At 42.6% G+C, this 14140-nt stretch overlaps 1 protein-coding gene across 1 annotated transcript; it reads right to left on the bottom strand.

Moving 5' to 3' along the window:
* Positions 1-1422: 1422 nt before the first annotated feature.
* On the bottom strand, positions 1423-10437 carry pou1f1 (POU class 1 homeobox 1). The gene is made up of 6 exons (XM_007895882.2): positions 10359-10437; positions 8162-8320; positions 6658-6903; positions 5756-5920; positions 3476-3536; positions 1423-1720 (listed from the first exon to the last, which is right to left on the bottom strand). The coding sequence occupies exons 1-6, from the start codon at positions 10423-10425 to the stop codon at positions 1507-1509; spliced, it is 912 nt and encodes a 303-aa protein (XP_007894073.2). The 5' UTR covers positions 10426-10437; the 3' UTR covers positions 1423-1506.
* Between the last annotated feature and the right edge of the window lie 3703 nt (positions 10438-14140).

Here is a 14140-nt window from a genome sequence, read left to right as displayed (position 1 = left end):
AAACTGACTAAAATGTTTTACTGTACAAAGACGTGAAAACGCTTGGAGACATTTTGATGGTGTGATAAACTACTATGTCAAATGCAAGTATTATTATCATCATTTAAGAGCACACGTATCACTAAAATTACCATTCCAGAGTTACTTCCTTGTCGTTGCCTTCCAACTTGTATTGCTTCACATGATGAGCATAACAGAGCTGGAAAGTGGCTGGTGGTGACCAGTGCAGCAACTGGTGGGACAACCGTAAGCTTCTGACAAACAATGAAAGGTCAATAAAATCTTACACACAATTAAAGAACTCGGTGAATTTGAAACAAGATAATTATGCAACTTTATGCAAATTATGCCTTTGATCAACAACAACAATTACATTTATTAAAACAATTTGGATTCACCGCACAAAACAAATACCTTTAGTTACAAAATATAGAGCTGTGATTTATTTTCCTATACCAGGGGAGTTTCTGGAGGCTGGGGCTGAGGGTGGTGGCTTGTGGTTATAAATATCTTGCAAAAGCATTCCTGGAATTTTCTGATCAGATTTGAATTTTTGTTTTCTGATTTTTGACTCTAAAGTGCTGGTTGCAGAATTGAGTTCTGTTCAGTTCAATTTAATTTAGTCCAGTTCAACTGTCTGATCGACATATGTTCCATTAATCTGCTTTTCTTTCAGGCTTCAGCTTCTCTTATTTGCACTGCCATATATCTTCCCATTTTTGATTCATTTTTTCCGTGTCACGAGGTGTTTCCAAGCGTCATCTGTGTTCTTGACATTCCTCGTGAAATTGAGAGATTTGCTGGAGGTTTTGGGAACTCAATACTATAACTTCAGACAGAAAATATCCCTCTTAAAAGTAAATAACTCCTGATTGCAACAGGAATGTCGCCAGACTTTTACTTTTGCCAATATTTTCAGCGTACGAACGGTTGCTTCACCCTCAGTAGGGTTAGAGCTTTTAAAATAATTCTAATTGGTTCTTATTTAAACTGAGGACATTGGACCAATTATTATTGAGTGTCCTTTGGTTTTAAGAAAAGCCGATTGACCTAATACCCAGTGGAAATTGTGCAAATAATTATTGCCCAAAAAAAGATTGAAAATGTTTTATTTTTCAAAGGATTCGGGGGAAGGGTTCTTGGTTTATAATAATATCATAATAATAATCCTTGCATTTGATATAGCGCTTTTCACGTCTTCTCGACATCTCAAAGCGCTTCACAGAATAGACTGTAAAGTGAATTGACCGTATATTTGTGGGCGAAACGCGGCAGCCAATTGCGCATAGCAGTGTCCCACAAACAGTCGTGGATTGAAAATGACCAATTTATTATTGTTTTGTTTTTGGAGGGATTATTATTAGGGGTGTGGAGTAAGGAAACTTGCGCAGGGTTTCGCCCTGCCTGGAATTGTCTCTCTCTCTACCTTTAGTTATTCTCAATTTCCTTCCTAAATGTCTTTTGGCATCGCGGTGGGTTTTCTGAACCCTCTGGTTAGAAATGAAACTATCTGCAGTCCAGGTGTTCTTTGAAGGGAAAGTGAAAGGAACTGTGGTGCAGGCTGGTCTTCACGCGTTTCTCCCTCTGTCGGCGGTTACAGAACCAGACTCTCACCACTTCCTTCTCCAGCTTGAGCCCCTCGGCCATCTGCGTGATCTCCTGCGAGGAGGGCTTGGTTTGTTGTCCAAAGTGCGTCTCCAGAGCTTCTTTGGCAAGGAGGCTTAATGGGTGCAAACCAAATTCAAGTTAATACTAATCCTTGCGTTTGATATAGCACATTATGTCGCTGAGCACTTCACAAAATATACTGTAAAGTGAATTGACTGTGTATTCTGTGGGCGAGTCACAGCAGCCAATCGCACTCAGCAGTGTCCCACAAACAGTTGTGGATTGAAGGCCCATATATTTTTTGGAGGGATTTTTACCCCTGGAAAGCGACTAACAACCGGGTTCCTACTTACTGAAACAGAAACGTGTGGAGTAAGGAAACTTATCTAAGATTTTGCCCTGCCTGGGAATAATACTATTGTACTTTCAAAACTTTTTAAGTCAATGATTATGAAGAGTTTGATTACAACGAGTTTGCATTTGAAAGCTAGAAGTGCTAGTTTGTTTCTTGTTAATTTTTGTTTTGGTCAGACTGGTGAAACGGGAAACCCATTAATAAGTTTAAGAATATCCAAACCAGACTGTATGTATGTAGAACCACACAATAAAACCGCACTTACATATGGAAATTCTCTGTGTCTGAAATAGAATGTACACTCTGTTTACCTAATTTCAGAGAGAATTAGGCGCAGGTTAGCAAAAGCCAAGACTCGGAAACCCCAGTGTGTGTGTTGGGGTAATTGTTGGGAGTCTCACCAACTATAATCTCATAGCTTGCCATCGATAGCACTGCCTGCCAGTTACATCTTCCCGCTGCTTGTCCAGTTAAGACCGCCATACGTGTTAGGTCTTTGGCCTTTGTGAATTTCCAATTGCTTTAATTACATTCAAAAGGTTTCAACACAAGCAATGGAGGATGAGTATTGTGCTATCAACAACGACAAGCTTACATTTGTATAGCGCCTTTCACGTTGGGAGAACGTCCCAAAGCCCTGTATAGTGTAAAGCATTTCCGACCTGAGCTGGGGTCAGGGGGAGTGGGGGAGAAGGGAGGGGAGGGAAGGGGGGTGGCCGATGCCATGGTCGAAGAGGAAGGTCTTGAGGCGGGACTTGAAGGAGGCTAAGGAGGGTGCGAGGCGGAGTGATTGGGGGATGGAATTCCAGAGGTTGGGGGCAGAGTGGCTGAAGGCTCTCCCGCCAATGGAGGGGCGGGTGGGTCGGGGGACGTGGAGTAGGCCGGAGCCGGCTGAGTGGAGGGATGGGTGGGTTGGTAGGAGTTTAGGAGGTTGCAGAGATAGAGTGGGGCGAGGCCATGGAGGGCTTTGTAGGTGAGGACCAGGATCTTGAACAGGATCCTCCAAAGGATGGGGAGCCAATGGAGTCGGGCAAGAATGGAGGAGATGGGGTCACGGAGTTTGGTGCAGGAAAGGACACGGGCTGCAGAGTTCTGGATTATCTGCAGCCTGTGGAGGAAGGAGTTGGGAAGGCTGACAAGCAGGGCATTTGCACAATCGAGCCTGGAGGGTAATGAAGATATGAACAAGAGTTTCAGCGGCCTGAGGGGTGAGGTAGTGGCGGAGTCGGATGATGTTACGGAGGTGAGGGAAGGCAGAGTGGGTCATGGCTTGGATGTGGGAAAGAAAAGACAGTTGAGGGTCGAACAAGACACCTATCATACCTTAGTGTTGAATTTTTGTACAATAGTGATCAGTTTGCTAGCGAACTTTCCAGAAAAGATTAAGGTTAAAAAAATTAATATTTAAACACCTTACATTTATAGTGGGATCACTGCAAGTGTTAAATCCTGAACAAGTCCTTCCAAAATGACGCCATACTGTATGTTTATGCTGCTTTTTGTTATAATTACCTAATCGTAGTTCTTCGTTTTCTTTTTCTTTCATTTGTTCCAATTTTTTCATTGTTTAATGCTGCAAAAAATACAGAGCTACTAAATACAATTCGGTTTAACATCTCAGCTGAACTACAGCAATGCAGCACTTCCCCCGGCACTGCATTAGAGCTTTATTTGCAAACACTGCACCCATGCCAGATTCTCTTTGGTTAACTGTGTCACAAGAGAAACTTATCCAGTATGGTACATCACACATGGCCTTGACATTTCTGACCTGTCAATCACGGACAAGGCCATCTCGGACCACTTCCTCATCTCCCTCTCCTCCCATATCTCCCTTCCCTCTTCCAAGCCCTCCACCATTTTTTTCCGCCCCTGGAAAAAGCTTCCCCCTGAGTCCCTCACAAATGCCCTTTCTTCCACGACCTCCTCTCCCTCTGGCCCTCCACACGCAGCAATCCTGATTCAGCCGTCATGCTGCTGAATGACCGTCTCTCCACAATCTTCAATTCCCTGAAATCCAGGGTTATTTCCAAAGCTATCTGCTTCCCCTGGTACAACAGTCATCTCCGTCCATTCAAAAACAAACCCAGATGCTCGAGCGCAGATGGCAGAAATCCTGACTCACGGTTCACCACCTCTGCAACTACCGCCTCTCCCTTTCACAGGTCAAAACTGACTTTTACTCCAAAGTCATCCTGGAGGCAAACAACAATCCAAAGATGCTGTTTTCCACCGTCCATCATCTCCCCGTGCACCCCCTCAAGCCCCCTCTATCCTCACGTCAAATGCCAAGTACAAAGATGTCCTAGATCTTTGCCTCAAAAATTGAAAGCATCCGCTTATCTGCATTGTCCTCCCGTACCATGCCCCCTTCCACCCCACCCAGACCATCCACACCGCCTTCTCCCTTCGACACAGCTCCTGACACTCACCCAATCCTTACACTCCTTTGCACCCATTTCTCCCTCCTCCCTCTTAACCACAGTTCACCACCTGCTACCTTGACTCCCTCTCCACCCAGCTGCTGGTCACTCAACTCCCCCTTCTCTCCCCACCTGCTGGCCGACACGGCCAACCAGTCTCTGTCCTCAGGCTCTGTTCCACTCCACCTGAAAACCCTGTCATCACACTCCTCCTCAAAAAACCCAACCTCAATCCCTAATCTCTCACACTACCGTCCCATCTCCAACCTACCCTTCCAAGCCCAAGTCCTGGAACGCATTGCTGCAGGTCACATCTCTTCCTCCACTCCCTCCTTGAGTCCCTGCAATCTGGTTTTCTCCCTGCCCACAGCACAGAGACAGCGCTTGTCAAATTCACAAATGACATTCTCTCTATCTGTGACCAGGGATCCCTCTGTCTCCTCGTCCTCGTGGATCTCTCTGCCACGTTCGACACAGTTGACTGCGCCATCTTCCTCCATCAGCTCTCCTCCCTCATTTACCTTAGTGGGACTGCACTCGCGTGGTTTGAGTCCTACGTAACCAATCGCTTCCATTTCATCTCAGCAAATGGTTTCTTCCCCGCCCCCGCCCGGTCACCTGTGAGATACCCCAGGGCTCCATCCTTGGCCCTCTTCTTTTCCTTATCTATTTGCCACTCCCTGGCACCTCCCTACCTCTCCGACCTCCTCACTCCCCAGTCCACCACCCGGCGCCTCCGCTCGACTGGCATCGGCCTCCTGCTCGTCCCTCACACCTTCCGCCCCACCATTGGAGGTTATGCTTTCAGCCACTACGCCCCAACACTCTCCTTCAAACCCTCCGCTTTGCCCCTCTCTCCCCTCTTCCAAGTCCCGCCTGAAAACTTCCCTGTTCAACTGTGCTTATGGCCACCTCTGCCCAGCTCGGAGTCAGGCTCCGCCACTGTTAAGCTCTTTGAGATGCTACTCTGTGTGGAGGGCGCTATATAACCAACGTTAACAAGCTTTCACAACCTACTGTATAAAGTTTGAATGTAGCAAATTCAAAACTAATTTGAAATAAATCTTACCGCAGGAGGCAATGGTTGGCAACATTCTAAATCTCATGTAAATAATGTAACTGGTTATTTGTTGAAATCAAAGACTAGATTTAATTTCAAACTGGACATCACACATTTACAGTTGATGATATAATATATAATAATCCTTGAATTTGATATATAGCGCCCTATCACATTGTTGAGTGCTTCACAGGATATACTGTAAAGTGATGATGACTTATGTGTGTTTTGTGGGCCAAATAACTCCTAGCTTTCACCTGCCAATCCATTCGGGTTCATGTTTCACACGGACAAAGTCAAGCCACGTACCTCCTGCTTGTTCTGCTTCATCCAACCACTTTGAGAGGATCGATTTTAGGTTACAAGCGTTTTTAAAACTGAGCTGTAAATTTTCAAAACGACAGATCGTTGTTTGACTAAATTCAGAGCCGTGAACTGCAGCCAAAGCTTCCCCAACATTTGTCTGAGTGTAACCTACGGAGAGAGGGGGAGAGTGTTTGATTGTCACTGAAAACAGGCAACAAAAATCTGATCGTGAAGCACATTGTAATTTCAAGTAACACAATTCAATACAAATTAAAATAATTCAATTGTAAAAGTAACTTTTACATTTGAATAATGAAAGTTTCTCTTGCATTCATCTGAGTCCTAAATTCACTCCCGTGCGTTTTCGATGGAGTAAAGTTAGCCTGTCACTTGCTTTTAACACATAATAATGGGTAATACTGGCTTTGTGCACCTTTATTGCATCTACAGTGACAAATAACAACTTGCAATTATGTACCTCTGTTTTACTTAGGAAAACGTCAAAAAAGCTCTTGACAAAGTGGAAACTGTATGAATGTTCACCTTATCGCATCCTTTCATAATCTAGCACCTCCAGCAGGTTCCCCTCTCAATCATCTCTGCTTGAGAGAAAAGCTGCAAACTGTCCAATCTCTCCTCGTTGCTGTATCTACTCATCCCTGGTAAAGTCCTTGTAAATCTATTCTGCACTCCATACTGATCCTTGCATCTCTTGTGATCCATTTACGGATAAACAAGTGGATACAATTACCGTAGAATCCGATAATCTGATTATCGACTATTAATCCAGAGCCTATAGGCATTACATGTTTTTCCAATCAATACGTTCAGACATGTACAAAGCGGAGTTGTTTAAGCCGGCATTGCCGAAGGGTTAATGGGACAGAAATAAAAGAGGCGTTTACCTAGCTTTATTCTTCTCAGTTTAAACTGGTTTGCGAAAGTTTCCAGCTCCTTAATTTCCGGAGAATCCACCTCGGCCGGTTCATCGGTGATCTTGTTCTTTTTGCGGAACTCCTGTTTGAAGTCAATGAGAATGGGCTCCTCGCCGAGCACTGACTGATGCACGGGGGCAAAGCCGTGCCCCAGGGCACACGAAGCAGTGCTCAGTGTGTGATCGGGCAGTTTGTACAGGCACGGACCAAGGCCACCTGTGCACACAAATTCAATGCCACAAGACAGTTTCATGCACAACAACAACAACTTGCATTTATATAGCGCCCTTCACCCGGACGGCGTCTCGGAGTGGTTAACAGTGCCGGAGCTCGATGCCGAGCCAGGGGGAGTGGGAAGGTGACCGTAGGTACGGTCGAAGAGGAAGGTCTTCAAGTCCAACCTGAAAATGGGGAGTGTTAGGTGGGCCGGTGGGGGTGGGGTGCAAGGCGAAGAGATTGAGGTAGAGAGTTTAGGGGTCAAGGAGAGGCTGGAGCCAGTCGAGCAGAGGCAGGGTCAGTAGTGTACCCAATGTGAAAGGTCTTGCATTTACATTTATATGCAGCAACTTTCACATTCGGAGGACGTCTCAAAACTCTTACCAATGCTGGATGCGCATCCGAGTTGGAGGTGGGAGCCAAGGGTGTGGATTTATAATTGCAACATTCAGGTAAAACGAACCTGTTTCAAGGCAATCTTGGAGAGATTAGTTTTGCCCTACCGATAAGGTGTTTGACCAAAGCGCAGTCAAAGAGGTATGTTTCGAGATGTGCCTCGAACGAAGGGAAGGAGAGAGGGAGGAAGGGAGGACGCAGGTTAGAGTGACTCCAGAGAGTGGAACACCCATTATTAAAGGAGACGTTCTCAACGACGTGATAAGGCACAATATCAAATGCAAGGTTTATTATTATTATTAAGATTTGTTTACTCAGGGCAACAAATCCTTCAACAACATGTTCCAGAATTGTGCACTTCAGACCTGTACCGTTATCCTATTTTCACAGTATTCCACAGTTAGTGCACTTTTCCCCTTTAATGCAACTGCTGTATAATAATTTATTATTATTATAATAATTTATTATTCTGTTATTATTTAATGCAACTATGCAACCCACTATGAGTGAGAGCGACGATTAAGGTGAAGCCTTTTTGTTTTGCATCTGGATCATCGCTATTTCCCCCGTAACACACGCAGCGAAACAAAACCCGGATCAAATCATGGGTTACGGTAGAAACGTGCCTATTCTGTTCGCGATACTCACTCGGGAAAAAAATATTCGCTAGCAAAAAAATCCCTCCGGGAACTCTCAATTAAATATGTTTATATAGAAATATAGCATTAATAAGCACTCACCCTTCTGAGTTTGTCACTTCCATGCGTCGGTATTTTGCAATATCCTCCAGCCTACATGCTGCACTGTATTTCATATAATAATCTTTACCTGAATAGATATAATAGCCATATAATAGTCTTACCCGTCATCACCCCGTATGGAGGTTGCTGGGTCCCATAATGACAAGACGACATGGAATAGTGAAGTCCGGCAGACACATTGGCCAGAGCTCCCGAGGAGAGGTGCATAAAGGAGCATTTAGGTGATGACAGTGCTTGGGTCAAAGATAAAACAGATGAGACTGGTTAGAGAATGCATCAGTGAATGTTCAAGACTTAATCATTAATTCCGGTAACATACGCGAAGATCAAACAACAACAAGATTTCATTTGTATAGCACCTTTCACGTCGGGAGGACGTCCCAAACGTTGCGTAACCTAGGGTGTCCTTTACTGCAAAATACTTTAGTGCAAAAATTTAATGCGAGTGTGTGTGATACGCGGTGAAGAAATGAGCGTTTTCAATTGATCACAACCAAAAGCAGTGGAGTCCCATAAAGTAGGGGTTAGAGTGCTCGCCTCACAAGCGAGAGGACTTGGGTTTGATTCCCCAGGCGGGGGGAAACCTCAGGCAAGTTACCTTACACCACACGCCTCTGTTTACCTAGCAGTAAGTAGGAACCCAATTGATAGTCGATTGGCAGATCACTTTCCCGGGAATAATAATCCCTCCAAAAAAAAACTTGGTCATTTGATCCATGTCTATTCGTGGGACACCGCTGTGTGCAATTGGCTGCACGTTTCACCCACAAAATACACAGTCAATCCACTTTACAATATATTCTGTGAAGCTCTTTCAGAAGTCTGAACAAAATGATAAGGTACAATAACAAGTGCAAGGATTATCAAACGCACGGATTATAAATGATGTTGTGAAACACGGAGCTAGAATGTGCATAAGAGCAACCAAGAGAATTCCCCTGATTCCCTACTTTTCTCCCCCCCGCCCCTCCAACTACATCTGCCCCTGCAAACGGGCTCAGCATAGACTCTCTCTCCATCCTCAAAGTAGTCAAGCTCAGCAGCAGAGGGTGCGCATTCCCAGACACAATCCCAGCAAGGTCCTTAGCACCTGGTTGTACAGTAAAACCTGCATAAGTCATCTCAATAAATCATATAATCGCCTATGTCATACATCTGCCCAAGTCCCATTCAAGAGTTTATATTCCATGCAAGTTTGACATAACTCATACTTTACATAAGTCATATTAAAAGACTTATGTGAGGTTTACTGTATACTCCAACCTAATCCCCACGCTGCCTATTCAACTCACCTTCTTAGTCATCTTCTGGCACAAAATAAAAGATATTCCTCTGGATACAAATACAATAGATACAATAATAATCGTTACATTTGTTAATGATGATAAATAGATCCGGCAGTAACGTAAGGTGGGTGAGAAGCATTGGCAGAGTTAGGGGGTCTTCTCACTGTCTCAATCCTGAACTAAACCTGACATAGTCTTTCTACCTAATCTTATTTTAAATCTACTGGAGCAGTGGAAACCAACCAGATCAACAAGCATTAATACGTAAATTATGTCCTTGTAATCATGTGGAGTCCTGTAACTTAGTGGTTAGAGCACTCGCCTCGCAAGGTTCGATTCCCGGCAAGGTGAAAGGCTGGGCAAGTTTCCTTATTCAACAAACCTCTGTTTACCTAGCAGTAAGTAGGAACCCAGTTAATAATAATAATAATAATAATCCTTGCATTTGATATAGCGCTTTTCACGTCGGGAGGACGTCCCAAAGCGCTTCACAGAACACACTGTAAAGTGAATTGACTGTATATTTGTGGGCGAACGCGGCAGCCAATTGCGCACAGCAATGTCCCACAAACAGTCGTAGATTGAAAATGACCAATTTATTATAGTTTTTGGTTTTGGAGGGATTATTATTAGGCGTGTGGATTAAGGAAACTTGCCCAAGATTTCGCCCTCTGCCTGGAATTGAACTCAGGTCTCTTACTTGCAAAGCGAGTGCTCTAACCACTGAGCTACAGGACTCCACTTAGTGGTTAGTCAATTGGCGGATCTCTTTTTTATGGGGGTAATAATTCTATCAAAATAAATTTAAAAAAATAAAATAATTTGGTCACTCAATCCACGACTATTTGTGGGATGTCGCTTTGTGCAATTGGCTGCCGCGTTTCGCTCACAAAATATACAATCAATTCATTTTACAATATATTCCGTGCAGCGCTTTGAGACATCTTGAAGACCTGATAAAGTGCCTTATTATTATCATCATGATTTAGAACAAAGGATTTGTCGCTGTTACCTGTAGGCACCACGCTGGCTCCCTGGTTGGAAGCTGGGAAGCATTCAGCAGAGTTTGGGTGATGCATTCTTGGTGGCAGAACAGGAGATTGGCAACTGAAGGCTGCGTATGTGCAACAAGAAACAAGTTTGGAGCAGTTAAACACGCATGACGCGCTACTTACTCCGGCCGCAATAGTTTAAAACAACATTTTCTCTTAGCCGATAATGCAATATCACCTTTTCCGTTGTCTTTCTCCTTGGCTTTGACTGTCGCCCGCAGCTCTTCCACACTTACCAAGTGCATGTGCAGGCACCTTGTTACACACGCTGGTCGTGTGCTAGTATTTATAAGGCAGTTTCACCCCTTCATTCATTTTAATGTCTTTTCCCAGGGATATTACTGTCCAACCGCAACGCCTACTTCCCCAAGCAGTCGGGTGGAAAAGGCAACTCGATACCCTATTTGCAATTAAAACAGAAGCCCGCCTCAGCTGGTTAGATCTGCCTCTGAGTCAGAAGGATTCCAGCTTCCCCATCCGGACTTTAAACTCACATTGTCTAGGCTGGCACTCCAATAGAGCGCTGGGGGGAGCGCTGATTGTCAAAGGTGCTGTGAAAGGCACTAATATCAAATGCAAGGCTTATTGCTACTATTATTATGTGGAATCCTGTAGCTCAGTGGTTAGAGCGCTCGGCTCACAAGCAAGAGACCTGGGTTTGATTCTCGGCAGGGTGAAACGTTGGGCAAGTTTCCTTACTCCACACGCCTCTGTTTACCTAGCAATAAGTCGGAACCCAGTTGTTGGTCGATTGGCGGATTGCGTTTCCAGGGGTAATAATTCCTTCAAAAAAAAGTTGTCACTCAATCCACGACTGTTTGCAGGACACTGCTGTGCGCAATTGGCTGCCTTGCCGCGTTTTGCCCACAAAATAGTCAATTCACTTTACAGTATATTCTGTGAAGTGCATTGAGATGTCTAGAAGACGTGAAAAGGCACTACGTCAAATAGATTATTATGATTATTATTATCCAATATATTACAATATTACCTAAAATAATCTGTAAACTTCCATAAGAAAATAGATTAAAATAAAATACATAAATTGGGCTAGTTTGGGAATTATGAGTATGTTGTTACTTTGGCCCCAAGAATGATCATAAATAATGTGTTAAGAAAACCGAGCTTTGTCCCTTTAAAGCAGCTTCGACTTTGGGTCAATGTTCCGTTACACAAATCTGGTTTTAATTAAGGGTTAATGTTGGTCTGTGCCTGTGCGTGTGTGTGTGTGTGTATGTGCGTGTGTGTGTGTTTTTCTCTCCCCTTGATGTTGACATGTGTAGAAAAACATGCCAAACGAAGATTAAGAGGTTTTAACAGGAGACAATTACCCTTGGTTAAGGAACAAATGAGGTTGCATTGGGTGGAATGGATTCAATTCAACCCATGCCTCAATTGAACGAATAACAAAGATAACTACATTAGATCGACAAAGCGGTTTAAACAAAATTAGACAATAACGCCAATCCTATTAGACCCTGTGTCTCTCACCACCTGTCCACGGGATGGCACAGGAGGAGGCAAACATCTCAATTGAGGATTTAAACCTGTAGAAGAGAGTTTGATTCCCACACATATCAAAAATCAAAGTTGAATCTGCTTTAAAGGGACAGCACTCGGTTTTCTTAACACATTATTTATGATCATTCTTGGGGACAACGTAATAACATAAGACTTGTTCCAAAACTAGCCTGATTCATGTATTTTATTAATGTATTTTATTTCAATCTATTTTCTTATTGAAGTTTACGGACTATTTTTAAATTGTAATTATATCACATAATAACGATAATCAAAATCGTTGCATTTGTAGGATATCTTTCACATCGGGAGGGTGCTCAAAGTGCTTCACAGGATGTACTGTAAAGTGTAGCAACTGAGTATTGTAAGGGAATGCAGCAGCCAATTGCGCACAGCAATGTCTTGGAAAAATTTCTGCCACATTCGGCAGAAAATACACAGTCACTGTAATCTACAGTGGATCCTGTGATATACTTTAGATGTTTCAACAGTATGATAAGGCGTTATATCAAATGCAACAATTGTTACTTTTATTATTGTCTGATCCTTTTATAAAAGTCTGTGGGGAGACACAAGAGTGTATGTGAAATGAAAATAATTAAGGGGAGAATTTGATATACATTTCATTCTTGTACAAAATAATGGTTTATTCAAATATCAAATAGTTTTATGTTAATGCTGAAAGTAAGATAAGTTACAAATAAGGAACTGGATAGATCAAGACTTGAAATTCCACCGAATCTTAGCTTGAAAGACCCTTTTTGTCTTAAAATCTAAACACTCAGTCACTGCACTTTACTGTAAATCATGTACACGCATTGCGATGCCCTCCCACTATGAAAGTCATTAAATAAAATGTAAGGATTGTTATTATTAATAAGAATAAGATGAAAAAGTGAAATTAAATTCAACCTTAATTTGGAAGCCAGCATTCTGGAGGAGTGACTTTGTAAATTAAACGTGAAGACAAATGGTTTTACAGGCTAAGACTGGGAAAAATTTGGGATTTTAATATGCAATAGCAAGGCTATTTCTAATTTGATTACTTTGGAATATAAACTTGTAAATTACAATTAGAAGGCAATTTATTTCACTGGAGATCCAGGCAGGCCTATAACAGACCGTAAATCAGAAATACACACTGCTTTACGCTCATTGGGAATGAAAGGTTAACATCCAGAGGCATTTGCCCACTAAACACTCAGTCACTGCACTTCACAAAAAANGCACTGTGAAGCTCTTTAGGATATCCTGTGGATGAGAAAGACGCTATATCACATGTATGGATTACAATTAAGGATTATTATTATTAGGTCAATTTTAGATTGTTCTGAAAACTCTTGATAATAATAATAATGCTTGCATTTGATATTAAATTTGATATAATGTTGTTGAGACGTCGCAAAGCCCTTCACAGAATATATTGTAAAGTGGATTGACTGTATTTTGTGGGCAAAATGCAGCAGCCAATTGCTCACAGTTTTTCACTTTTTTTTCTGCCAATGAATTTGTATAGTTGCAATAACTAGCATTTATTTAAAGAGACAAGCTATTCACATTTTCTTACCTTTAACTCTATCAATGTAGATGTATCTGTGTGTCGGGCAGGGGTGGGGTGAGGTCGGGGGTCTGTAAAGGTTGTGACGTGCATCACAGCATTTTTCAAATGTCAGGAGATTGGTTTTCCGGGAGGAAATCTAACCAATTTACTCTCCTAATTTTAGATTTGCTATTGTTATTGGCTATCCAAAGATTGATCGAAAGGAACTCATTGGAAAACAAGCTATCAAATAACTTGCATCCTTTGTTCTGCTACCCCCTCTCTGACACATCCTTACAATAGACTAAAGATGTTACAAGGTGTTCATAGTGTGCTGTTCTTGGAATAAACTTGTGTAGACTTAACTGTATTTAAGGGTGGATTTCTTTGGATAACTCTCAAATGAATTTTGTTCAAAAACAACACTTTAACTTTATCCAGATCTTTCCTTTCTGTAGGTGGTCCCAAGACAAAAAAGCACCTCATCCCCCCAAAATGATGCTTACTAACGTAGGTGAACCTTTCCTCTATGTTCGGTCCGACTACTTTTTTTTTACTGTCCACGCATTAATATTACTGCGGCTCATCATAAACACCGTCTGTTCGTCGGCCTCTTGGGTTTGGGTTTCACTGAATAAAACACCAATCTGCAGCAGTGACCGTAATTTCATCAACATATTC

This window comes from Callorhinchus milii, unplaced genomic scaffold (assembly GCF_018977255.1).
Source record: "Callorhinchus milii isolate IMCB2004 unplaced genomic scaffold, IMCB_Cmil_1.0 Scaffold4, whole genome shotgun sequence".
NCBI lineage: Eukaryota > Metazoa > Chordata > Chondrichthyes > Chimaeriformes > Callorhinchidae > Callorhinchus > Callorhinchus milii.
The sequence above is the reverse complement of the archived record's forward strand: the minus strand, read 5'-3'. Positions and strand labels throughout refer to the sequence as shown.

What these genes read in the sequence shown, in the direction of transcription:
- pou1f1 (XM_007895882.2), bottom strand. Translation starts at nt 10,425, where the DNA reads ATGCATCACCCAAACTCTGCTGAATGCTTCCCAGCTTCCAACCAGGGA. An exon ending in AGCCAGCGTGGTGCCTACAG is followed by an intron (nt 8,321 to 10,358) that starts GTAACAGCGACA and finishes TTCTCTAACCAG; the next exon opens with TCTCATCTGTTTTATCTTTG. An exon ending in TCCATACGGGGTGATGACGG is followed by an intron (nt 6,904 to 8,161) that starts GTAAGACTATTA and finishes TTGTGTGCACAG; the next exon opens with GTGGCCTTGGTCCGTGCCTG.